General features: G+C 40.4%; 3 protein-coding genes across 6 annotated transcripts in view; 1 reads left to right on the top strand and 2 right to left on the bottom strand.

The window, feature by feature from the left end:
- The window catches only part of bcat2 (branched chain amino-acid transaminase 2, mitochondrial), a 12,523-nt gene extending 2,324 nt beyond the window's left edge, over positions 1–10,199 (bottom strand). Inside the window, exons 1-9 of one of the 2 annotated variants that reach the window (XM_044332622.1) lie at positions 8,905–9,636; positions 8,670–8,787; positions 6,039–6,110; positions 5,331–5,531; positions 5,058–5,168; positions 4,460–4,579; positions 4,202–4,365; positions 1,522–1,664; positions 697–782 (exon numbers count right to left, since the gene is read on the bottom strand). In XM_044332622.1, the coding sequence (XP_044188557.1) occupies positions 697–782; positions 1,522–1,664; positions 4,202–4,365; positions 4,460–4,579; positions 5,058–5,168; positions 5,331–5,531; positions 6,039–6,110; positions 8,670–8,687 (915 nt within the window). In that variant the 5' untranslated portion in view covers positions 8,688–8,787; positions 8,905–9,636. Of the gene's footprint in view, positions 1–696; positions 783–1,521; positions 1,665–4,201; positions 4,366–4,459; positions 4,580–5,057; positions 5,169–5,330; positions 5,532–6,038; positions 6,111–8,669; positions 8,788–8,904; positions 9,637–10,126 lie in introns of those variants that run through there. The other variant, XM_044332623.1, reaches the window with a different exon arrangement.
- On the bottom strand, positions 10,028–20,734 carry hsd17b14 (hydroxysteroid (17-beta) dehydrogenase 14). 2 transcript variants are annotated; one of them, XM_044332626.1, is made up of 9 exons: positions 20,040–20,734; positions 15,598–15,636; positions 15,251–15,348; positions 14,686–14,752; positions 14,491–14,582; positions 14,005–14,109; positions 12,941–13,008; positions 12,340–12,436; positions 10,028–10,302 (listed from the first exon to the last, which is right to left on the bottom strand). In XM_044332626.1, the coding sequence occupies exons 1-9, from the start codon at positions 20,116–20,118 to the stop codon at positions 10,156–10,158; spliced, it is 792 nt and encodes a 263-aa protein (XP_044188561.1). In that variant the 5' UTR covers positions 20,119–20,734; the 3' UTR covers positions 10,028–10,155. The 2 variants fall into 2 exon arrangements, with proteins under 2 accessions (XP_044188561.1, XP_044188559.1); XM_044332624.1 differs by lacking the exon at positions 20,040–20,734 and adding an exon at positions 15,729–16,441.
- Positions 16,693–25,685, top strand: kcna7 (potassium voltage-gated channel, shaker-related subfamily, member 7). Of its 2 annotated transcripts, XM_044332619.1 has the most exons (4): positions 16,693–18,124; positions 18,381–18,415; positions 18,697–19,453; positions 22,753–25,685. In XM_044332619.1, exons 3-4 carry the CDS (start codon positions 18,749–18,751, stop codon positions 23,686–23,688), a joined length of 1,641 nt encoding a protein of 546 aa, XP_044188554.1. In that variant the 5' UTR covers positions 16,693–18,124; positions 18,381–18,415; positions 18,697–18,748; the 3' UTR covers positions 23,689–25,685. The 2 variants fall into 2 exon arrangements, with proteins under 2 accessions (XP_044188554.1, XP_044188555.1); XM_044332620.1 differs by lacking the exons at positions 16,693–18,124; positions 18,381–18,415 and having other exon boundaries at positions 18,448–19,453.

Below are 25,685 nucleotides of genomic sequence, written 5' to 3'. Positions count from 1 at the left end.
AATGATTTACACTTAATGAGACGAAAGAACCTTTTAATAACACATAGAATGAAATTTATTACCCGTTCATGGTCAAACCAGTAAGGGAACGATGGAAAACCAGAGAGGACAACATGGCCTTGACTGATTAATTATTATATCACATTTTTTTTCTTTTTTATTAGAATAATTTCTTATGTTTAGATATAGTTTATAGGTGTATAACGTCCCCGGACAGCCAGCAATCTACTGCCTCTGGCAAAACAGAAAAAATTTAAGATTTGTCCATTTTTAATTCTTTCTCTTTTGAGGTAACTAAATTTAATGCTTTTAAAGACTTTTCAAGACCTGCAGATAGCCTGTATTATCTATCTATCTGGATAAGTTTTCATATAACATGTAGAGCTTAACCCAACTCTAATAAATTAAATCATATTTGTGACATTTATGGTACTCAAAGTGCCAAACCGTCTGAAGAACTCAACACTTTAGATCATCTGATCTGCTCACAATACCTGGTTCATGTTGACATATGACGTATTTCTCGCACGTAATCTGCTAAACTAAATATCCGAGGAGCATAGTGAGAGAAATCTGGATGCAAGATTTGATAAAGCAAGAAAAACCCTCCTCTATTAAATGAATTGCTCTTTTTTCTTCATTTTTTAAAAACTATTTGCATCTAAACGTGTTTCTTCTCTTCTCTGGTCGTCTTACCCAGATTCTAGCGAGGTCCAGCAGAGACTGTCTGGTGACTCCTGGAAGAATGATGCCATCCAGAGGAGGGGTCACCAACTCTCTCTCTGCACGCACACACACACACACACACACACACACACACACACACACACACACACACACACATATCATGTAAAAAGCTTTATCCTTGTTAAATGGACAGGTTTCAAGTGTTCTACAAAAAGACAGTACTCAGTTGGTTTAAATGATATGTTCACAGTTTTTCAGGTCTGTCTTAAAACAAAACTGATTTTGCTCACTGTGATTATTCCTCATGTTCACACCAGACAGTAGAGGATCCCTTCCTAATGCATTTTCAATGACAGTGAATGGGGTTCAAAATCCACAGTCCTCATTTCACGCTAAAAGATCATCTGAAGCTCCATATTAGTCAAATCAAATGGATATCTTCCAGTGTTTCCATCTTTTTAGTGCAAAATTCCCTCTTTTTGTCACTATACTTCCACTGCAGCTGAACAAGGAAACACAAAGAGGGAATTTTATGCTAAAAAGACTGTAAATTTGGAAGATATCCACTTAATTTGACTTTGAATCCTCATATAAGCTTCAGATACACTTTTGTGGATTTTGTCCACCATCACTTACGTTGAAAATGCATTAATGGCCAGTTTAAACAATAGGAATGATTACAGAAAGCAAAACCAGTTCCAGTTAACACATGGGCACCTGACTATTGTTTTAAGACTTATAAATTCATGAACCTATCCTTTAATATGTAGACAGAAAACCAGTAACTTCTCAGAAAAAACTGTCAAGAAAACTTTATACAGAAAAGAGTCTGACCTCCTTCCTTATTGGTCCAGTAGATGAAGAGGTTCATGGTGCCGACCTCGGTGATCTCCTCCTGTTCTCCGTACAGCCACAGGACCTGCTGACAGCCTCTCTTCACCGCCTCGTTCTGCACCGCTATCGTAGGGCCGTAGTTACTGCAGAGAGAGAGGGAACAAGGATAGTTAAAATAAACTAGAAATAAACAGAGACGTGTAGAGAGCGGCTGGGCAGAGAGGAGAAAAAGGACAAACGGGTGAAAAATAGATGTCAGGTTGCTTTGATTTTTAGCCATGTTTCAATATACAGTGTTTTCGGTTTTACACAGTGATTTCCCAAAAGATCCTGGAAGAACTGTACTTCCAAATGTACTTCCTTGGGCAAATAAAAAGGGGCATTTCTGTTCAGAGCCGTAATTTTTCAAATGAAATGAAATGTTGAACTCTTGCCAAGAAATCCGATTACATCTTGAGAAACATGCAGCACAACTGTGAATTCTGGACACAGTACATCCATGTGACTGCAAGGATTTCAACACACAAAGAACAATGCATTTCACAGTCGAGACTCAACAGTTGAATCATACTTAGCTTGAGAAATGTGTCGGTTTTTTTCCTCGCATCGCAAAGTTTAAGCTGCACTAATTGATTTTAAGCCACTAAGTTTGTAAAGAGACACACAGCTCTGACGTATAGGCTCCCTGTTTTGTTATTATAGCAAAAAAAAGTCACAGAGCAACAAGAGCATCTCAGTGGAGTGGTAGAAGTCCAATATTAACTCTCTTTTATCTCCAGTTTGGTCTCCACCTGCTCCTATAACTGATTTTTTTGGCAAACAGTTGCTTATTTCCACATCCAGCAGTTACGGAGCAACATTATCGTTCATTTAGAGTCGTGTTTCTGTCCACCTGGTGAATGTAAGTCCAATATTCACTCTCTTTTGGCTCTGTTTTTGTTCTCAACCAGCTCCTGAGGGAAATATCCGGCTCTTTAGCTGCTAAACAAACAAATCTACAACACAATAAAGTGTGCCAACAGAATCTACTGTATCTTGATCACAATTCCTAAAAAAACTTAACCTTAAATTAGTTATGCACAGTAATTAATTATGTTATCAAATGTTACCTAATATATAGTTATCAGATTTTTTTAAAAGGACCAGTGTGTAGGATTTAGTGCCATCTAGCGGTGAGGTTGCAGATTGCAACAAACTAAATAACCCTCCCTTCCCCTCCCAAGTGTGTAGGAGAACCTACTGCGAAACTTGCAAAAATTGCAAAAGGTCCTCTCTAGAGCCAGTGTTTGGTTTGTCCATTCTGGGCTACTGTAGAAACATGGCGGCCTCCGTGGAAGAGGACCCGCTCCCTCTGTAGATATAAAGGGCTCAGTCTAAGCTAATGAAAACACAAGGATTCTTATTCTCAGGTGATTATACACTAATTAAAACATACTTATGAATATTATATTCCATTTCCAAGTCTGTTCCACTATATGACACTAAATTCTACACACTGCACCTTTAAGTGTCAAATATTCATATTTGGCTCAAAAATCCTGCATCTATCAGCTTAAATCTACTTTCTTCACAAGCTAATCACCAGCTTTGTCTGTTACTGGTGCCGGGCAGGTGGTGTACTGAGGGTTTATCAGAGCTTGTTTGCTGAAAACAGGGTTGATGACAGAACTGAGACTGAATGTACTGTAATACCAAAAAAAACAACTAAAAAGCTCTTTATATGTACATAAGTGACTGCCCTGAAATATCTGCGACTACCCCGGGGTCCCATGTCTACTGGTGCTATATCAGGCCTGATAGCTGAAGTGTATCCTCGACGTTTGATGGGACGAGAGCAGATTTTGTTGGCTTAGCGAGTCGAGTGGGTTGTTCCAGCGGTGTTATGTAATCACAGTGTAGCTGAGCAGGTGCTTCTTACTGTGGGATACCAGAGTCATGTGAGAGCAGGCCTGTGATTAGAGGCTCAGTGGAATGAGTGGAGATTATAGGAACACTGACAGTATCTGTTGTGAAAATCAGTGGACGGATTCAGTACTTTCAGACAGTAAAGGATTCTTTTCCAGCAGGAGGAAAACAGTCTCCCGCTGGCTGTGAAGTTCATAAAGTTTTCTGGTGATTTTCCACATACTGTCATTCCTTTGGGTGTTTTTAATCTGTAGCACTTTGTCTCTTTGTCCCGTCACAGCAGGGGAAACACACGTCTAATAACATTAATGCTCCATTTTATGAATCCACCTGCAAGCCGAACTGGTCGTATCAGTGATCCTCAGCATTTCAACCTCTGTGGTTATAAATAGGCGGCTGTGACGAGACAAAATGTCTCTCTTGAACCGGGTCTCTTGTTCTGCTGTCTCTGTTTTGGCACTGATTGGACCATGATGTTAGCCTGCTCTGTGGCAACCCTCCACAGCAACGTGGAAAATCCAAATAGTTGTACTTTGTCCAGATCCACCACTGAATGAAAACACAGCTGCGGTGTAAAGCTCTTTACCCAGATAAGGCTTTCATTTTTTTACTGGTGCATTCCTTGTGATATTTTAATTGTGCAAACCAACAAAAAAACAGCTATAAACATGAATTTATATTTATCTCTTCCTCTTTCAAAGAGAAACCGCATGTGTATCGGTTTCTGTATTGTGCAGCTCTACTGAAGCAGAAAGAGCAAAGCTACCGAACTCACCCTCCCATCTTATAAGCCCCGACGCCTCCTTTCCAAGCCCTGACGAACGAAGGGTCCGCCAGCAGAGAAACGGGGTTGAAGGACCCCGTGGCAAAGTAGGGTCCCACTGGGCCGATGATGACAAAGATCATAGCTCTTCCTGGCCGAGACACGCCGAGGGACGGCTGGAGGACGAGGAGGAGGAGGAGGAGGGAGAAGACGGTTAATTAGGAGCAAGGATTCATGTACTGCGTTTCATTTAATGATGCTAAAGCTCACCTCAATTCCTATGAAGGTGGGTCTGATGTAGAGGCTGGCGTCCTGGGAATAGGGAACCCACTCCTGGTCCACCTCCACCAGCTTCCTGATGCACTCCAGCAGTTCACCTTTGTCAAACAGCTACGAGGAAGACGAGGAGAGTAACTGTCAGGTTGTGGTTTTGTCTTCACAACTCTGTTTCCTTCCTGCTTCACTCTCTTTATGTTTTACTTTGGGAAGAAATACAGTTTGTGGTGCTATGGTGTGGAATATGATATGCTTTTTTTTTTTTTTTTTAAATCTACATGAAATTAACCAAATAATCATAATAGGGTGCTGTGTCTTGAAGAACTGGTATTTTACTGTAACACACACAAACAGCACCTGAGGCAACATTTCCCCTCTAAACAGTAAGTACACAAACTTACAGCAAGCTGTTGCCTCTGGGTAATGTGCAATCATCCACAAAACATCTTTATTCATTAACAATTGTGAAACATTAAATATTTTACTGTATGAAAAGAGAAAGATACAAAGTCCTGGTTACGACATAAATACAGTACACCAGCCCGAATCTAGCATGAACTCCCTCTGGGGACCAGGTGTGGTACGAACTTACAGGAAGGCAGCTTCTGTCCGCGCTCCGATGCATCCTCTCCATGTTCAGCATGGGTCTGAACAGACGGATGTGGTTGTCGACTCCACGAAACGCCTTCATGCCTTCAAACAGCTGGAGGGAAAGACAGACGAGACGGGATGAACTGTGAGGTTTCTGTCAGACATCAGTCGTCTCTAACTGTTACCATGGAGGTTCCTCCTTGACAACAGCAAACAGGACTGTAAACCTTTAAAGAAAGATTTGTGCGTTGCATGTGGGCTCTCCTCCTCTCACCTCTATGGAGTAGTGCAGGGCAGAGCTGGCGGGGTGCAGCGACAGGTTCTGGAAAGGCATGATCCGAGGTGCCTCCCAGCCGTCCTTCTCCGACCAGTTGATGGTCAACATGTGGTCGGAGAAGTGTTTGCCGAACACCAAGGTGGAAGGGTCGGGCCTCGGCTTGCATGCCGCATTGCGTTCAACGCTGAGATCTGCTGCCTGAGACGGAGACGGGACGGGACGGGACGAGCGAGCCGGGCGGAGACAAGGAAGTAGACGAGACAAAAGCAGAGCAGGCGACGGACAGAGTGATTGTTTTTGAATCGTCGTCATTGACAGAGCATGCTTTTAAAAAAAGGACAGTTGAGTGTTATGCATAGAGTCAGTCGAAATGCTGACTTATCTGCTCAATTAGATTGATCAAGTTCAATTAAACTGAATTAAATAATTACAACAGGCAGACAATGAGGGGAAAGACAGAGGGGAAAAGGAAACTTATAAATTCTGAGAAACTTAAATGTTGACAAACATGTGCTTCTTTTGAAAAATGTCACTTCCTTTTTCCAATAAACCATCTGTGAATACCTGGCAACAAGTGACAAAATCATAGTCAACATAGGAATGTACAGTCAAGACCAGACCGGTGCAAAATAGTTTAAGTCAAGCTGGGCAGAGATGACACAGGCCTTACCTGCTGAGCTGGGGAAAGAATGTTTTCTTTATTACCTTAAAGGAGCTGGCGAAGCGCTGTGAACCAAAGCAAAAGGGAAGGGCCTGAACAAATCGTCCATGGAGTGCCTGCAAACGAAACATGATAACGTTCTTTGTGAGACTGTACACTGACTGCGGCGGTTGTACATATATATATATATACAGTGTTATCATAAGGGTAAAGGATTTACCAGGCAATGTATTCACTCTATCTATTATTCCAGGTGGCAGTAGGCGGGGGCAACATGTCTGACATTGTGTCTCTGTGGGTGTGTGTGACTCGACACCAATCATTATGCGTGCAGTTTCACAGTATGTAGCTGCAGGAGACAGCAGCAGCTATGTGCTGTCCTGTAAATAGAATCAGGCAGCCATGCAGGCAACTCTGCAAAGTGAGGTATGCAAGGTGAGAAACTAGTTTGCTTTGATTGCATGTAGGTAGGGCTGCGACTAACCATTTATTTCATTATTTTCCTGATTAATGGTACAGTCATTTGGTCTGTAAAGTGTCAGAAAATGGTGAAAAATGCTGATCAGTGTTTCCTAAAGCCCACAACTGAACCTTAAAATGTCTTGTTTTGGCCCGAACAACAGTCCAAAACCCAAAGATATTCAGTTTACTGTCATTAGAGGACTAAAAAAAAACAGAAAATATTCACATTTAAGAAGCAGGAACCAGATAATTTTACTATTTTTTCCTCAAAAATGTCTCAAAATTATGAATCACTTGAATGAGAAAGTTTGTTCAAACTTCTGGCTGGTACTGTAGGTGACAAAAAGCTACAAATATGCATAAAAACAGCATTTTCCTCAACTGAAAAACAAGGGAAATAAAACGTCCGTTCTTATAGGTAGAACACAAGATACCAACTATAATGGTTGCTATGGGAAAAATAAAATATAATACAACATGCTCAACTCAGAATAATAACACAGAGTGCTGAATCCTTAAAATAGTGAAAATGAATAAAAAAGGGCTTTTAATTGCTACAATTAAAAATAAGTAAATTGTAAATTTTAATTGTTGCAATTACAAATAAGTAAACTAGGTGTGCTGTCTTAGCCTTTTTTTTTAATGGGAAAAGTAAACTACAAGATGCACAACATGCCAACTAGACCGAGAATCTGATATGTCTGATATGTCTGATATGTCGCCACTTGTTTTACTGGCTTTCTAGTTAAAGATATTCTGTTTGACTGTTTAATGCCACTATTGTTTGTTCCTGTCATGAGATAATAGTGGCAACAACTGATATCATAATAGTGGTTCCTCATCTCTGCAACTGGCTTTCAATTTTACTATCCTGGATGACAAAACAAAGCGTATCTAGGAAGCTGAAACCAGCTACTGTTTTGGCATTTTTGCAAGTAAATACAGACTTAAGCCTGGTGGATTATTGATTAACTATTATGGATAAATCATATATTAAACACACTGTACTTTTGGTAATCCATTAATTCATCTTTTAATCTGCAAAAAATGAGTCAGTAAACATTGACAATACAGTGCTTGAGTTGTGCTTGTGCAAATATCTTATGTGCATGTCAAATGTTCATCAGCATAAATAGTTGTGCATGTCAGACAGGCAGCAAACCTGTTGCACTTAGTGATTCCTGCAAAAAAAAAAAAAAAAAAAAAAAAAAAGTAGCACAGCGACTCAGCTGCAGGAGTCCATTTGAGCACTATTGAGAACGGATGATGCAAGTTTTGTTGTCACTGCGATCATGTGCATATATACATCTATGTCCTGATGTGATATGCATTTGCAAAACTGATGTATGACATTCATCCTTTCTTTTAAAAAAAAATATGCATCAACAATCTGCAATTAGTAAACTTGAAACTTTTAAAGTAGCAGTTAGCATCTTGCCCCCCCCCACACATCAAACTGTGAATCAGCAACAAAGCAGCAAATCCATTACAAACACGTAATATGGCGTAACATGGTAATTACACACGTATAAACGGTACACATGGTACATACTGTACCTATTAAGCCACCCGAAAAAAATGCAACCTACTAGTCTCTTGTACGGAGAAAATCAACCAAACTCCGTTTAAAAATCGAACAATTCAATAAACTCTTCGTTATTGCAGAGTTTACACAAACTGCACAAAAGCGGACTCGCTACTTAAGTATTGTCGTGTAATATTCTTCAATTCGGCAAACTAATCTTTACAAAAATACTAAACAGAAAAAAACATGTTTACGTCTCTACTCTCCACCAGACACCGCGGGAGGAGCTGCGCGCTGTAACGTTAGGTAACTATTCAAATATGAAATTATATTAAATATACTCAAAAATTATCGAGTTTTGCATCAGCCGAATTTTAGATAAAAGCTTTAAGATTCACAGAAAGCCTTCAGTTGGGTTTTTCCTGGTGTAAATTTTTTGCTGATACGCAAGACAAATATGACTTTACATTTTTCAGATCGGGGTTTGGTTTAAGCTCCTTCACACGTCTCCCTGCATCGTTTGTCTTCCTCGGTGCCGGCGGGACAAACCGGCCGGTTTTAAGCGCTTCTTATCTTTCTCGGTCATTAACCGCTGACGTATCGCTAATTTCAGTCAATCATTTACCCAGAAAGTCAATGAAACAGATAATAAACAGCACACACATACACATCTCTGAATGGGACTCACCGATCGGAGGGCTGCCATCTCCGCTACGTAACGCTGATAAGCGAGGTTATTTGTTCGTGTGGAAACAAATACTCAAAGTCAACTTGAGTTCCGCTTTGAAATTCGAGACTCTGCTCAGCTGAGATGAAGCCAGAAACCCCCCCCAAATATGAAATGTCATTCAGGTAATAAAGTCCTTAAACAGTAACACTAGTTTGTGTTTTAAACAGTTTGTGTTAGAAATATTTTTAATTACTTCTCGGTTAATAATTTAACATCACCCGGACTATTCTTATGAACAACTTCAGAGAAAAAAAGGGCCTCAACATCAGCATATTAATAAAATAGTAATCTAGTTGTAGTAACCGGCTTTATTAACCAGCAAGGTCTCATTCAAGAAGTCATTGAAGGCGTGACACAAGCGTGACATTTGATTGGTGGACGCCAGTTGGCACAAAAGGGGAGGTTATTAGAGGTCAAATGATTTGACGCTGATTGGTGGAGCAGTGGGGAGTGGTGCAGGTCCTGTTACATTTGGTCAGGATGCCAACATGTATAGGCTCCTATATGAAAGCATCATATTAATGCAGCCAGCACACATGTACATGAGTGTAATCAGCTGGTGGAAGAAAAATACCAGTACAGCAAAGTAAAAATACTCCATTACAAGTAAAAGTCCTGCATGAAAAATCCTACTACAGTAAAAGTATATGAGTATTAGCTGCAAAATATACCTGAAGTATTAAAGTACTCATTTCGTCCCAACTGATATATTATTATAAATGACATCACTAGATTATTAATACTGAAGCATCAGTGTTAGAGCAGCATGTTACTGTTTCAACTACTTTATATACAGTTAGCTAGTTTAGTCCAGTGGTTCCCAACCTAAGGGTCGGGCCCTTCCAAAAGGTCAGCAGATAAATCTAAGGGGTCGTGAGATGATTAATGGGAGAGGAAAGAAGAAAAATCAAAGTTCTGATACACAAATCTGTTTTCAGTCTTTGGACTTTTTCTCTAATCTTTGATTTTTGGTGAAATATTGGATCATTTGAACATGTATTGAAATGAAAGCATGTGAGAAGTTTAGAGGGAAAAATCACTATTTGGTGGAGCTGTTAACAACTCATAGACATGTGAAATGTGACCCCGACTACACACTGCTTTTTGTAAGACATCAAAAGCCAAAAAGGTTGGAAACCACTGGTTTCATCTTTAACAATGTGTTGTATTTTAAAAGCTTGTTATATTATCCATTGTGTCAAATCTTCATCTGAAAAGTAACTAAAGCTGTCAAATAAATGCAGTGGAGTAGAAAGTGGAAGTATAAAGTAGCATAAAATGGAAATAAAGTAAAGTACAAGTACCTCATAATTGTATTTAAGTACAGTACTTGAGTAAATGTACTTAGTTACTTTCCTCCACTGGTATAATCTGCTTTTTAAAACATTTATCTGTTAAACCAACTATCCAACAACCATGAGGAGTCTTTGGAGGCCCGGAGGAGTCAGGATGGGATCTGACTCTTGAAGCCGTAGTTGAGTTCGGCTCCTCCGCTGAGCAGCAGGTCTATCCCGGTGCAGAAAGTGGCATCGGCAGCGAGATACAGGGCAGCCAGTCCACACTCCGCCTCAGTCCCCATACGACCCATCAGCTGTTAGAGAAAGAAAAACGTGTCACTTCTCATTCTTGTTCAATTCCCAACGGCGCAAGTTTGTGTTTGCACTGGGTACGTGCCTCGTGTTTGAGTGTCTGTTCCCACAGTTACTGCTGGACTGTTATCACACTAACAGGCTCCGAGCTATTTCCCATGTAGAGGAAGCATGAACAAAATTGGTTGCAGATGCTCTGTTTTTTTCCTCATTCTTTGCTTCCAGGAACTAACAAGTTCCTCAAAGTTTCTCCACTGATCTTAAGTCAGTCGGCCAACAACTGAGAAAAACTACAAACTTCCTAATGACACACATGATGAATACTTGGTTTTGCATCCTCCCTCTGTTATCAATGTCAAAATAACCAGAAAGACTAAATATTAGAGTAAACTATAAAAGCTGCAACAGTATTTTTTACACAAACCAGTGACAAAAGTGATACTGTAACACTAAAATCTAATAATGTGAAAATCTAATAAATCAACATTATGGTTCATAATAAGTTTCTGGATGATAAAATATTCACATTTATTAAGATTAGTGGTCCTTTGCATTCATTTACCTAAAATCTTCTTATATTTTTATACTTTAACTATGTAGATTTTGCTGATTTTGCATTTTTGCCTTTATTTACACTTTGTCATTTTCTATTTTTGTGTTTCTGATAGTTTTATTGCTATATGGATGTAGCTTTAATGTATGATAACATTGTAAGATTTATGATGAATTGGCATTTTTTGCTCGTATTTATGCTTTGTCATTTTCTATTTGTGACTTTTAGATAGTTTATTGCTATACTGATGTAGCTGTAATGCTTAAATGTATAATATGTATGATAACATAGTAAGATTTATGATAACTGGCATTTTTCCCCTCAATTTACTTTTTCTATTTTTGACCTTTGCATATAGATTGGAGGTAATATGGATGTTGCTGATACCAGTGGAATATATACAATGAAATGACATTTTTGTCCTTGTGCAAAATATCATTTTCTCCTTTTGACTTTCAGATAGTTTGCTGCTGTATATATGTTGCTGTAATGTTTAAATATATGATAACATACTAAGATTTATGATAAACTGGCACAAATTGTTGACTTTTGTATAGATTTAGATAACATGGACATCGCTGTAGTGTTTTAAGTATGATACCATTGTCAGATTTATGATTAAATGGCATTTTTTTAAATCTTTGGTATGATGTTTTCTTCACTTATGGAACTGTTGTGATGTTTGCACATAAACCTGATGAAGGTAGAAGAGACGTCGTAAACTATTAAATATTCCAGCAGGAAGCTATAAACTATGTGGGACGTTTTTATTCATACTGAGCAAAACATATGAGATTAAATTAGATTAGAAATGTTTGTCAGAAACTGTTATAATGTTACTGTGTATCACACTGTCCAGACTTCTTCCAGTATGAATAATGAAGTGCAAGCTGAGACTCTGTTAGATCACAGTCTCGACTCTCGTCTTTATAGTATCACATCGTTAGCTTTAAATCTTTCATCCTACTGGGGAGAAAAGAGAAAGCAATCAATTTGCACGACAAAGAGCATCCGGTTGCAAAAACACTCTCGGGGAACGAGGGTGTAACAACATTTACAACCCAATAGACAGACCACAGTGCAGTTTGGATCATTAACACAACAATGTTGCAGAGACCGGCGGCTTCACCATAATCATCCCCGTAATGGTTTACAGAGAAACCTGCAGGCCTTCACTGAGTTTTTACTGGTTTTCAAGTTTAGCAGCTGAGCAGAAACCAAACGTTTCTCTGCAGGTGACAGAAGACAACTTCTCTTTAAAGATTATTGTGCTGCATTTTCTTTACAACTTACCTGTTTAATGCTGCTAAAAACCAAAGCCTGTGATACAGTACAACTAAACACCCGCAAGACCAACCAGCTTTGTCTTTTGTGCCGTTGCAAAACCTGCTGAGACCTCAGTTAGTTCACTTCCTCCTCAAACATCTTCCTCATCTTTCTATCTATACCATGTGTAGGAAGCTCGTGTCCCTCAGTGTGAACTTGCCTGAGCGTTTTCTCCCGTTTTAATGGCCGCTGCAGCGTCTGGTGTCTGTCCTGCTAATTCTTCCCACAGAGGTGTCATCACATTACCTGGAGAGATGCTGCAACAAATGGCAGACAGTATAATTAGGCAGGAAAGGGTAATATTAGGTTTCTAGGCAGTTAAAATACTTGAAGATACTATATACTTTATACCAGGTGCTCTAAGACCAGTAGACTAGTGTTGTAATGGTTAATGAATTAAAGTCAATGGTTTTATGTCTTTTATCAAGTAGAATAGCAAAGATTCTGTACTTAAATGTGACTCGATGCAAGATATTGCACACTTTTCTAACATTTGAAGACTTAATGTTTAATTAGTTTATCAAAAAAATTATACTTAAGACTCTCAAATAGACACGAGGTTATGAACTTGTTCCAGGAAAGATATTTGCTGTTAATTTGAATTTCCAAACATCCTGCACTTTACATTTAAATATGTGGTTAAGTGGTGAGAGGGAAATTTAAATATTCCCTTGTTGGGGTTAATAGTGAAAGAAGTCATGGAGGAATGAACCTGTAACAGAGAGGATCCAGATTTGAACACAGAAACCAGTTTATCTCACCAGTTGACTCTCACATTGTAACGACTCTCGTCCACAGCCATCGCCTTTGTCATGGCAATGATCGCCCCCTTGTGGGAAAAAGATCACATCACATGACTCCTTTCTCTTCAACTGAGAGTAAAGCAGTGGTGGAAGAAATATTCACATCCTTTACTTAAATTAATGCACCAATACAGCAAAGTAAAAATACTCCAATACAAGTAAAAGTCCTGCATGAAAAATCTACTTCAGTAAAAGAACATAAGTATTATGAGCTTGATGTAGTTAAAGTATTGCAGTAAAAGTAGTGGTTTGGTCCCTCTGACTGATATATTATTATATATGACATCATTAGATTATTAATAGTGAAGCATCAGTGTTAGAGCAGCATGTTACTGTTGTAGCTGCTGGAGGTGGAGCTAGTTTCAACTACTTTATATACAGTTAGCTAGTTTAGTCCAGTGGTTCCCAACCTAGGGGTCGGGCCCCTCCAAAGGGTCAGCAGATAAATCTGAGGGGTCGTGAGATGATTAATGGGAGAGGAAAGAAGAAAAAACAAAGTTCTGATACACAAATCTGTTTTCAGCTTTTGGACTTTTTCTCTAATCTTTGATTTCTGGTGAAATGTTGGATCATTTGAACATTTATTGAAATGAAAGCATGTGAGAAGTTTAGAGGGAAAAATCACTATTTGGTGGAGCTGTTAACAACTCATAGACATGTGAAATGTGACCCCGACTACACACTGCTTTTTGTAAGACGTCAAAAGCCAAAAAGGTTGGAAACCACTGGTTTCATCTTTAACAATGTGTTGTATTTTAAAAGCTTGTTATATTATCCATTGTGTCAAATCTTCATCTGAAAAGTAACTAAAGCTGTCAAATAAATGTAGTGGAGTAGAAAGTACAATATTTCCCTCTGAAATGTAGTGAAGTGGAAATATAAAGTAGCATCACATGGAAATACTCAAGTAAAGTACAAGTACCTCAAAATTGTACTTAAGTACAGTACTTGAGTGAATGTACTTAGTTACTTTAGTAAAGAGATGATGAAGTGTAGATACATGTTGTGGACGATGAACTCACCTTGGTAGCGACATACGGTGCAGCATCTTTCTGACCGATGGATCCCACCAGACTGGAAACATTGATGATGTTTCCACGACGCTGTCGCAAGTACGGCAACGCATACTGCAAAGAGAGTGAGACCTCCAGTCAATTCAAAGATCCTACATGTTTTAGCTCTGCACTAATTTGTTGATTAACTGATTGACAATTGATCATCAACTATTTTGATAATCAATTAATTGTTTATCTGATTTCAGCTTCTTAAATGTGAATATTTTCTGGGTTTTTTTGTCCTTTTGTCAATCAATCAAGAAAATAACCGTCAGATTAATTGATTATGAAATTAATCATTGGCTGCAGCCCTGATATACTGTACTTATAAGTATCTATGAGTGTGTGTGTGTGTGTGTGTGTGTGTGTGTGTGTGTGTGTGTATGTGTGTGTGTGTTGGGAGGGGCAGTTATCATTCAATTATTTGCCTTTTTAAGAAGTCGGAAACTTTACTTTAGAAGCCAAGAAGTAGCTGATGAGGTTCAGATTCAGCAGATCTCTGAACTCCTCCGCTGTGGTGTCGTCAGTAGATTTATGAGGAGGGTCTGAGGAGGAAGATTTTAAATTAAAAAAAAAAAAGAGACAAATGAAATAAAAGCAGCATCCTCATGATCTGTTCGGAGGACTAAACAGAAGTGTGAGACTCACGCCACCCCGCGTTGTTGACCAGGCAGTCGATGTGTCCGTAACGCTCCACTGTGACTGCGATCAATCTCTGAGGAGACACAATCACACATTCAATCCAGATGAATTTCAACAAGCAGACCAGAGAAACCAGTTATGAACAAAAGAGCTGCAACAGAAAGCAAACAGAGGACAAAGCAAACACACAGAACTGGTTGTTGAGTTTAAAGCAATGACTAGTTTTGCAACATCAAGATAAGCGTGAGAGAAAAATCTCATATATACACACAACTGAGTATAACAGACAAGGAAACAAAATACAAACTTGGATATTATCTTAAACACATATTAGCTTCATATTAAATATATGTTGGATATTCTGCCTTATCTCAGCGTGAGACTGTTGCTCTAAATACTGTAACTCTGTGTTGGCCTTGAGGTCACATCAGGTGATAAACTGGACACAGTGTGATCCTCTGGTCATGTGATCATGAGGAGACTCTGTTCATTTCATAAGGGAGTTATAAAAATCTATAAAATCTATAAAATCTATGCGCAGTATAACCGGAACAATAAAGCAGCACTTTACCTTGATGTCTTCCTCTTTGGAGACGTCACACGTGACAAATTTGCATGAGCCTGGACCTGATTTGTTTAGCTCTGCCTCGAGAGCCTCACCTGCTGCACCTGTAACACATCATTGACTGTGGTGAAATTCACATTTTATATTAATTCTTTCAGTACATATATACATATATGTGTGTGTGTGTGTATTTGCTTAGGTTTTACCCGATGCATATATTGTACTATTAAAAACATATCACTCAAATTCATATTCACAATAGGTGATAGACAAAATGTGGTGATATGACCTATATATAGCCTTTTGCATTCAATATAGAAAAAAAAAATAGAATAAAAAGCAAGATTACTAACCTCCTCTTGCACAAAACACCACTTTAGCACCGTTCTCCACTGAAAAAGAGAGGTGTGAAATGTTTAGTGCGCCACTTCCTACTCTAATCACAAGCAAATCAACTGGAAAACATGACACCAAACCACCATACCAAACACTCTGACAACCCCCCTGCCAATGCCTTTGGACCCTCCAGTGACAATCGTAACTTTGTTGTCGTAGCGGAGGGACATTTTGGCTTTGATGGTCGTAAAAAAAAAAGACGCGAAAACGCCGCGCGGCTGTCAGGCAGCGCCGCTTGTTTCACCGCAGCTCCGCTCTTTGTTTTCTTTAATTTTTCACAGCTGGTCCGTGTCTCCTCCACTTCATCCACAAACTTCACTCATCACCGCTTATCACAAAAGTTTATATGTGAGGTTCAAAGTTCCACAAAATCATGGGGGGGTTTGCTCTGCTGCGTTCAGGTGCAACCGGAAGTATCGGAGATCACAATGTTCCCGCAGAAACGGTACAAATCTTGATGCTAAGATGTTTCCTTTAATAAACACCAAGAAGCTGTAAACATAATCTGGTAAAATGTTGTAAACCCTTTATGGCGTGTACACCTGCTGTATCTCAACAATAAACACTGCAGGAATACTATAACTATTGATATCAATCATATCAATAATTGTATTTTCAGGAAGAGGTTTTAAAAGGGAGGCTAGAGATGTGCTTGACATACAGAAAATTAAAAAAAAACACAACTATGACTGAAATCTAGTTAGTAGGCTAACAAGGCTAAAGAGTCTACAGCCATGCTAGCAGCTCTGTTAACATGCTAACATCACATATGACAATGCTAACATGCTCATGTTAACCCGTAATAACGTTAGCCATGTTAGTGTGTTAGCATGCTAACATTTTTAGGGCTGCCACTAACGATTATCTTCATTATCGATTAATCTCTGTAACACAAATGTCTTGTTTTGTCCCAACCAACAGTCCACAACCTAAAGATATTCAGTTTAATATCATAGAAGACAAAAAAAAAACAACAAAAAAAAACAACCTTGAAATATTTACATTGAAGAAGCTGGAAACAGTATTCTTAAAAAATTACTCAAAACAATTAACTGATTCTCAAATAGTTGGCAATTAATTTTCTGTTGATCGACTAATCGATTTATCAACTAATCATTGTAGCTCTAAACGTTTCTAAATTAGCACCAAACATTTGGTACAGCTGTGACTGATGTCATAGGTTTCGCAGGTATTTGGGCATAAACCAAAGTATTGGACAAAATTAAATTTTAACCAGATGACGGCGCTCTAAGAGGCAAAGGATCACCAACGTTCTTACATCTGATTCTGAAAGGACATTACCAGGTATACAAAATTTCATGGGAATCCAACAGTCGTCGAGACATTTCGATAAACCTCCAAAACGCCAACCTCTGTGAATGTCTGCACATCATTTTATGGCAAATCATCCAATACTTGTTGAGTTATTTCAGTCTGAATCAAAGTGGTTGAAGCCATCTCTACAGCCATGCTGCTAGTGTGGCTATAAATTAATTAAAATCCTAAATTCTGCATGAAACATTGAAGTAAATTGTGTTGATACAGTCTTATTTCTTATTTTCCCCCAAAAGCGACTGAATGTAGCAGACGGCTGCATTTACAATTCTGAAAAGTGAAGTGAAGGCGACATTTGCAAAGTGCAGCTGTCAATAAAGCGTGTTATGGGAGTTGTAGTTTTACTGCAGTGCCACACACATGCTTGAGTTTAGATTTCATGATGTGTCTAAAATAACTACAGTCCACCAGATTTATACTTATAGTAAAATAAAATGAAGACACCAATAAAAAAATACTCACCACATGTTTGTGGTCGAATTCTTTTTATCCCAGAGTATAAATCATGATAATTACTAACACAACTCTCTTTTAAAAAATCCTTTTCTTTTTTTTAACATAAACTTTTTGGCCTCTGCTATGTGAGTATGCAAGTTCATGTCCACACGCGTGTGCAAATATGTACAGTATGTTTAAGAGAAAGAGAGGGGTTAAGAGGTTGACATATTTTCGGGCAGGAAGGGTTACGGGGGGGTAGAAAGAAGGAGGCAAAGAAACAGCGGTGGCTCTTGGGCTAGGAGAGGGTCGAAGATTGAATTTCTGCCTGACAGCATTCCCCGAGGGTGTACCGAGCGTGAGAGAGAGCACAAGGGAGAAAGTGAAGACAGTGAGTGACCTACAAACAAGCATAACTATCTTCACTTCACCCTGGTTACAGATTAACACTACAGCAGCCACTGAAGGAGCCACGCTGCTCCCTCTGCCTCCTCCCATCCCCTCCCTCCTCCCTCCTCCCTCCTCCCAAACCAACATCACACATCATGATGAGGCAATCGATAGACTAAACTGTTTCACAAGGAGGGAATGGTTCAGCCCCAAAAGACACCCTGAGGTGGAGGTAGAGGAGGAGAGAGTCATGGTCATTCTCCGGATGTGTGATTAGTTTGAATCAGCAGCTCTGGCAGACAGACGTGTGAGAGGAAGAAGCCGGTATCAGTTTGTTTCCCACCGGTTGCACTGGTCATTGTGATAAACTGGTCGTGAGCATGAAGTTTCTTGCATGTAGAGAGATTTTTTGCATGGAGTGTGATTTACAGTAAAATGTTGCAGAAATCTACAAATAATTGCTAAACCAGAAGAATTTTATTACTAATTCTGATTTGTTTTTAATTGTATGGTCAGCAATTTTCAATGTAGCATGTTTCTACTCACTCTTAATGTAATTTTTCTTGTTTCTAATGTGCAGAAAAGTGCTCAGTTGAATTCACAGAAAACACTGAGGTAAGATTTTGATGTTTATATTTTATTGAGTGGTTCCTAAATGTTCTAGGATAATAATGATGTGTTATTAGTGATGCTGTGTAACTGCTAGTTGGATGTTTTGGCAAAAAACAAACAACTAAAGGACAATTTATTTTATGTGAAAAAGATTTATATGCACAAAAGTAGTAGATATACCTTATACTGTTTAATTTATTTTCATTTTTTTTCCTTTATCTACTCATGTTTCCCCGTTCTGTTGTTTCTGCATCGCCAGGTTAACATTATTTTCTTTCCTCCAGAGCAAAGAGACAAGAAAAGTAAGACAGGAAAGAGAAAATCAAAGGTTGAGAGATGGATAAAAAAGACAAGGGAGGTGGTAAAGGAGGCACAGAAGGAGGAGGGCAGACAGAAGAAAAACAGAAAGCTGAGGAGGCCGGTGATGAAGACAAGTGGACCAAAGATCAGCACAACAAGCTGGAGAGGGAGAGCAGTGAGACGGAGCCGAGCGGGGAGGCCAAGAGGGAGAACCGTCGCTGTCAGTGGAGGAGCGGCTGGGCTCTGACTGAGCGCCTGGCCATCAACGTGTCAGGGATGCGTTATGAGACCCAGCTGCGCACCCTCGCTCAGTTCCCGGACTCCCTGCTGGGTGACCCCCGTAAACGACTTCGCTACTTTGACCCGCTGCATAATGAACTCTTCCTGGACAGGAGCCGGGTCTGCTTTGATGCCATCTTGTACTTCTACCAGTCAGGCGGGAGGTTACGGAGGCCCGCCAACGTCCCTCTGGACATGTTTTTGGAGGAACTGTGCTTCTACGAGCTCGGAGAGGAGATCATCGACCGCTTCAAGGAGGACGAAGGCTTCGCCAAGGAGGAGGAGAGGCCTTTACCAAGCAACGATTTGCAGCGTCGCCTCTGGATGCTGTTTGAGTATCCGGAGTCCTCAAGCGGCGCTCGGATCATCGCCATCATTAGCGTTGCGGTCATCGTGATTTCCATTCTCATCTTCTGCCTGGAGACTCTGCCTGAGTTCAGGAATGAGAAGGAACGGAGGGAGGTGAGGAGGGGCTGCTGTGTGATGGGTTACATGATGCTTCTTGTTGGATTGTTGGATTCACAAGGCTGCAGATGGAAATTCACATGAACGAGGGAGGAAACCATATGGGTGAGGGAACGGGGGGAGAGTAGCTGACGGGGTGCAAAGAGAACAGACGTTAACGCTGCCAGGAAATGATGAGGTGAACATTGAAGGACAACAGGTGCCAACAGGTGTCACTTTGCCAAACATAAACCAACTCTCACGGTACAAGGTGAAAACAGTTTTATCTCCTTTATCAACTGCTGGAGAAAAAAAACTGAAGGCTGAGTAGGAGAAAAAAAAATGCAGAATTTGCAGTTCAAGTTACAAAAACAATCTCAAGATCGAGGAAAAGGAAAGCAAGGTCAGCAGATAGAGAATAGAGACGGCGAGGGCAAGCTTTTCTCGATATTATTTTGGACTTGTCATTAAATCTGATCCACTTAGATTGAGAGGGAGGAATGAAGGAGATGAGGAGAGCAGTTAAACCACCGGTGGAAAAAAAACATGAGTAAGGAAAGAAGAGAGGAGAAACTGAGACAGAGCAGGTTTGATGGAGGTTTACCGTTAGAGGAGGGATACGTTTTGGAGATGCAATCCCTCGTCAACCACTCAGGGACGACTGCCAGAGCCAACATGTGCATTAAGATGGAGTGGATACCTCAAAAGTACTGAGAAAAGAGAGACCAGAAGGAGGTAGTAGTAGAGAGGCAAGTGTGAAAGCAAGGAAAGGAGATGAACATGTCTCACGTTACCCCTTGGAGATCTAAAGGGCTATATATAGGGGGAAGGACAACTCTAAGAGCACATCAACACATAAACAAACGTCTATATTAATAAACGCTGTGACTCATAGACACTGAAAACGGCATGGAAAAGAGGCTCGCAGATCAACTTTTCTGATGACCGACGCAAAATGAAATTAGCCTCGCTCACGCTCCGGTAGCATGGAGACGATTCCGGGGGTCCGAGCAGGAGAGGTGACACGGAGCAGCGTGTGTTGGATTTACGTTCCCCATCACCACCTCCACCTCTCCGTTACTCCTATACATAGATAGAAACACTCGTGATCAGAGCACCGGTCGCTTTGGACACTACACAAACAAACCTAAACCGACAGTCAACCCCCTTGCAATCACTCAATTAACAGATGGCGGTGAAAATAGTTTGTTTGGTTCTGATGCTTTTATATGACAAGACCTAATATATACAGCTATAAATTATGTATTTTAAATGGCTGGAGGATCATGGTCTATGAACATAAAGGGGCAGTTCAACAAAGTCACAAAAATGCTTATTTTTTTACTTACCTGTAGTTAGCTAATATAATGGAGGTGAATGAGATGTTTATGGTACCCAAAGCATTAAAGGGGCCATATTGTGCACATTTCCAGGTCTGTATTTTTATTCTAGGGCTCTACTGGAATATCTTTGCATGATTTACAGTTTTAAAAACTCATTATATATCTTTTAAAGCCCTTTTACGCAGCCCCTCAGTTCAACCTCTGTCTGAAACAGGTCGTTTTAGCTTCTTTAGCTTCCTTTAGCCCCCCTCCCGATGAGCCCATTCTATTCTGGTTGGTTAGCTTCAGGAAGCTTCTGGTGACTCAGAAGGCTACGTAAACAAACAAAAGTAGGAGGATTTCACTACTTTTTCATGCCAACTTCTCAATTACATCCAGATGTGTTTGTACCGGAATCCGATCCGAAACATGAAAGTAAACGCAAACAACACATGAAAAATCATTAGCAACAAAGACTACGGAATGGACGGCCATTTATAGGCATGCGTGACGAGCCGGTTTGAAGCCCAGAGTTGCTGTTTATGGTCGGCGTCATCTTTTCCATTCAGAGCCAGGACCTTTCCAATAAGGAGAGCGGGGTGTTTCCTTTTATGGTGTGGAAACATGCCCCGCTACCCCGGACCCAAGCTAACGCTAGCTTACTGGGAACACCCAAGCGCTGCACACTTGGACTAACATTAGCTACTTTAGCTAAATTGTGCTAACAGAGCAGCCATTGTAATCAAGTAACATTAAACTTAATAAAATATTGTGAATAGTCCCGGAGAGAAGCAGTTGTCAATCACAGCTGTCAATCAACACCCACACAGCAGACATCAAAGCGACTTTAACTCTTAAAATCTTATTAATGGAGCAATAATTTCCAAAATGACCACCAACACACTTATTAGAGGGCCTGAATTTAGCGATTGAGACCACAATGACATGTTGAAAAAAGTAAATGACTTAGTATTTCTAGAGAGAGGTTGACACTTTTTGAATAGGAGTCGATTGGAGCCAGCATCTAGCAACCATTGGTGACATTGCACTTTCAAGTAGTTCTGCATTCGCTTCAGCCTTAAGCCGTGATAGTTGCCACTTAGGGAGTAACATGCAACAAAGGCCCCCAGCCAGACTCCGCAGAACCGCGGATGATGCAGTTCATGGTCAGCAACTTATCCCCTTTGGCAAACAGACCAGACCAGAACTGTTTTCTAACAGTGTCAGAAATGAGAAATGAGAGACGTAAATCTCTTTTAAGATGCAAGCATAATCTCGTGTGTGTGGTAGTGTTGCAAGCACTTCAGTTTGGATATAAAAAAACACGCAAGGGCATGAGGCTGATGGATGGATACAAGCATAAAAAACATATAAATACACAGTGTTGGGAACAATGTGTGCTCGGAGGACATCAAAAGCTCAGGGTAACTCTATCTAACTTGTTACTTGTCACTAATGGCCAGTCATTTCAAACCTGCGCCTACTTCCCAGAAAAAAACACAAGCAGCCGGGGTTAAATGAAGTGTCAGATGCCGCAGCCGTGCCAGCGTCTGGTGTGTAACACAACCCAGAGTCACATGAACTTAATATTTTTTGTGCGTTTAAATATAGAGAAACTGATTTATATAAAAGTCTGCGAGGAAAAATAAAGCAGGGCAGTGAAAACGGAGAGGAGAGAAAAGTTAGCAGAGTATCACAGACTCAATCGAATCCTGATGACAGATGTCATATTCCAAATGTGCTGAGGACAAACTTTCATGATAATCGCTTCTTCTCCTGTTTACGCCATCTTTGTTTTCTCTCTGTTTACCCGCTCATAGCCCTCGTCTCCATGGAGCTTCCTCACCTTTCCCCTTTCTACTCATGTTTGATAAGCAACAGATGACAGAACATAAGTGGTTACAAAATCCCTTAGAAAAGAATACATACGCTTTGATTTTTTTCAAATCGTAGAGTGCAACTGTAACCGCTTTTCTTTCATCCTTTGTTTTACAGAAATTCACCATCATACCTCACCCCACTATAGCGAACGAAACCATCATGATCCCACCTGGCTTCACTCCCTTCCAGGACCCCTTCTTCATCGTGGAGACAATCTGCATCTGCTGGTTCTCCTTTGAACTCATTGTGCGCCTCATCTGCGCTCCGAACAAGATTCACTTCTTCAAAGACATCATGAATACTATCGATTTCCTCGCCATCATTCCCTATTTTGTCACGCTGGGCACCGAGCTGGTCAAAGACAAAGGCGCGCAGCCCTCCATGTCCCTGGCCCTCATCAGGGTCATCAGGCTGGTGAGGGTCTTCAGGATCTTCAAGCTCTCTCGTCACTCCAAGGGCCTCCAGATCCTGGGCCAGACGCTGAAGGCCAGCCTGCGAGAGCTCGCCCTGCTCATCTTCTTCCTCTTCATCGGAGTCATAATCTTCTCTAGTGCTGTCTACTTTGCAGAAGTGGACAGTCCCGACACGGCTTTCACAAGCATCCCGGAGGCTTTCTGGTGGGCCGTGGTGTCCATGACGACGGTCGGTTACGGGGACATGTATCCGGAGACGGTCGGCGGGAAGCTGGTGGGCTCCATGTGCGCCATCGCCGGCGTGCTCACCATCTCTTTGCCGGTGCCCGTCATTGTGTCCAACTTCAGCTATTTCTACCACCGTGGGATGGAGTGTGAGGACACTACGCAGTATCACCACGTCGCCACGTCACTCTGGGAAAAGGACAAAGAGGACGATGAAGGGGAGGAAGATGAGGATGGGACGGACGAGGGGCCTGAATACATGGGAGATTATACACCCCTGTACGGGCAGGACAGGGGTATCTGCCCTCCTCTTAATGGGACTCTTCTGGCGGGACTTTGTGCAGGACATGTAGCTGGTGATCAGAGGGGGATAAACTTCTACCTCAAAGAACCTTTAGTCACTCAGGTTTGACGGAGAGCAGGAAAGACAGACAAGAGTTTTCATGTTAACACTCAAACACTGAGAGTCAAGATGGAAAGATGCTGTTGAAATGGGAAAGGGAGGAGACGCATACAGTATGAAACACAAAGACTTGCAAGGCCCAGTTTATACCGCTCATGTGATTATCGCTCAAAGATTTGAGACTTTTGTTCGACTCACCGATATAAGCATAAATAAGTAAAAGATAATCTCTAAAAAAATCCCTGCATGTCGTTACACAAAACGTACTCCTGTTTATCCGGATTCCTTACAGAATCTTCCATCCAGCTGATGAATGAAAAATATTCTATTTGCTGCACAATAAAGTAGATTTTAACCACTTTCCTGAGTTGCGACTCAGACAAATATGGTTCCAGATGTGGTGCAGCCCACTGTAACTCATTGCTTGTATAAAATTCATATAAACAAATAAGCCTGATAATAAATACTTCATATTAAGCAACATGTTGCATCATCTTTGTTTGGCTGAATAAAAGAAGCCCAACTTGGAAGGTGATTTTAAAATATTTATATGCAAATTAAATAGTTTTCATTCCTGCGGGATGGAAAAGTGTTTGAAGAATCTAGAAACGACTTTAAAATTGAGAAAAGTGTTTCCAAATAAGCCGTGAGGTTCTTCACCGTTTGGCTTGGATCTGTCTTTTAGAAAAACAAACTCTTATCTCTCACTTGAATGTAATCATCAGTGAAAAAGTCTGAAATAAAAGCTAATGGAAGTAAAAGTGATGATCACATGAGAGGACAGACACCAAAACTCAATTTGTACAACAAAAAGAACTGATGATACTACAATACAGAGACAGTGCTGCATGCTGGATATCCATTCACTGCATATTTATCTAATTATGTTAAGTGAACTGCGATGTTGTTAACTGTTGCCGTGCACGTCGTTGTTGATGCACCACACTTGTCAGAGCTATGACAGAAATGCGGTTCTGTAATCTCATGCTGACGCGGACAACAAAGAGATCGCTCATCGGCTGGCGCTGGTGCAGACAAGAGTTCATGTAGTTGGTCCGGAGCCAGTTTGTATGTTACACAGTGTAATGGATACGGAGCAGAGAGGAGCACAGAGAAAGCTGATCTCAGCTCAGAGACGGTATAGCTGCAGGCCTCCAGTTGACATTTCTGTTACAGTAATAAAGCCAAAACTGTACTCTGATGGTCCAGAGCTCAACTAGTCACTACTGGAAACTACGTGGCTGTAGCCTTAGCAAGCATCACAGCTCATCACTTCGTCTCAATTAACTCTCTATGTTAAACTGCACAGTGTAGATGTGTTATTAAAGCGATACTGAACCCTGAAGTCTTTTGAGAACCAAGCGCTCACCTTCTGACGGTTTGAAAAGCGGCTGCAAAAATGTTTGTAGTTTCCTTCTTAAAGGATTAAGCTGTGATTTTGTATATTTTTCTTGTTGTCAACAAATCTCATGTGCAAAGCCAAAGCAGAAATTAACTGATCTATTTACAAGTATTGTGTGTGTATTCAAAGCTTAATATATCTTAATCCACTGAACTATTAATGACATGAACTATTAAAAACATGTCAATGAGCCGCAGCGCTGCACTGGGTATCGTGTTCCTTCGTCATGAAGAGTTTATTTAGAAACGTCTCCAAAGACTAATAACAGCGATCATACTTTCAGCCTCTTGACTTTGTATTAAAGTTATTTACAATGTAGTGCAAAGTCAAGAGGTTGTGATATGAAGCACAACAAGCTAGCGAAACGCTGTAAGCGGAACCATTTTTCACACATGCTCAGTGGCGTCTACATTACACAGAACTACTCTCTGGAGGTAATTATTGTCTTAAAATCTCTACTAGATCGTTTTAGACTGAGGTGGAAATCAGTAAGCAGCTGTTTTATGACACTATAACTGTATCAGTGTGATGTAGTCCCTTAAAGATACCCTTCAAACATGTTTTAAGACATGTAAATAATTTGTGATTAATAATTTGTATCTAA

Source organism: Thunnus albacares, chromosome 17, assembly GCF_914725855.1.
Source record: "Thunnus albacares chromosome 17, fThuAlb1.1, whole genome shotgun sequence".
Classification (NCBI taxonomy): Eukaryota; Metazoa; Chordata; class Actinopteri; order Scombriformes; family Scombridae; genus Thunnus; species Thunnus albacares.
The sequence above is the reverse complement of the archived record's forward strand: the minus strand, read 5'-3'. Positions and strand labels throughout refer to the sequence as shown.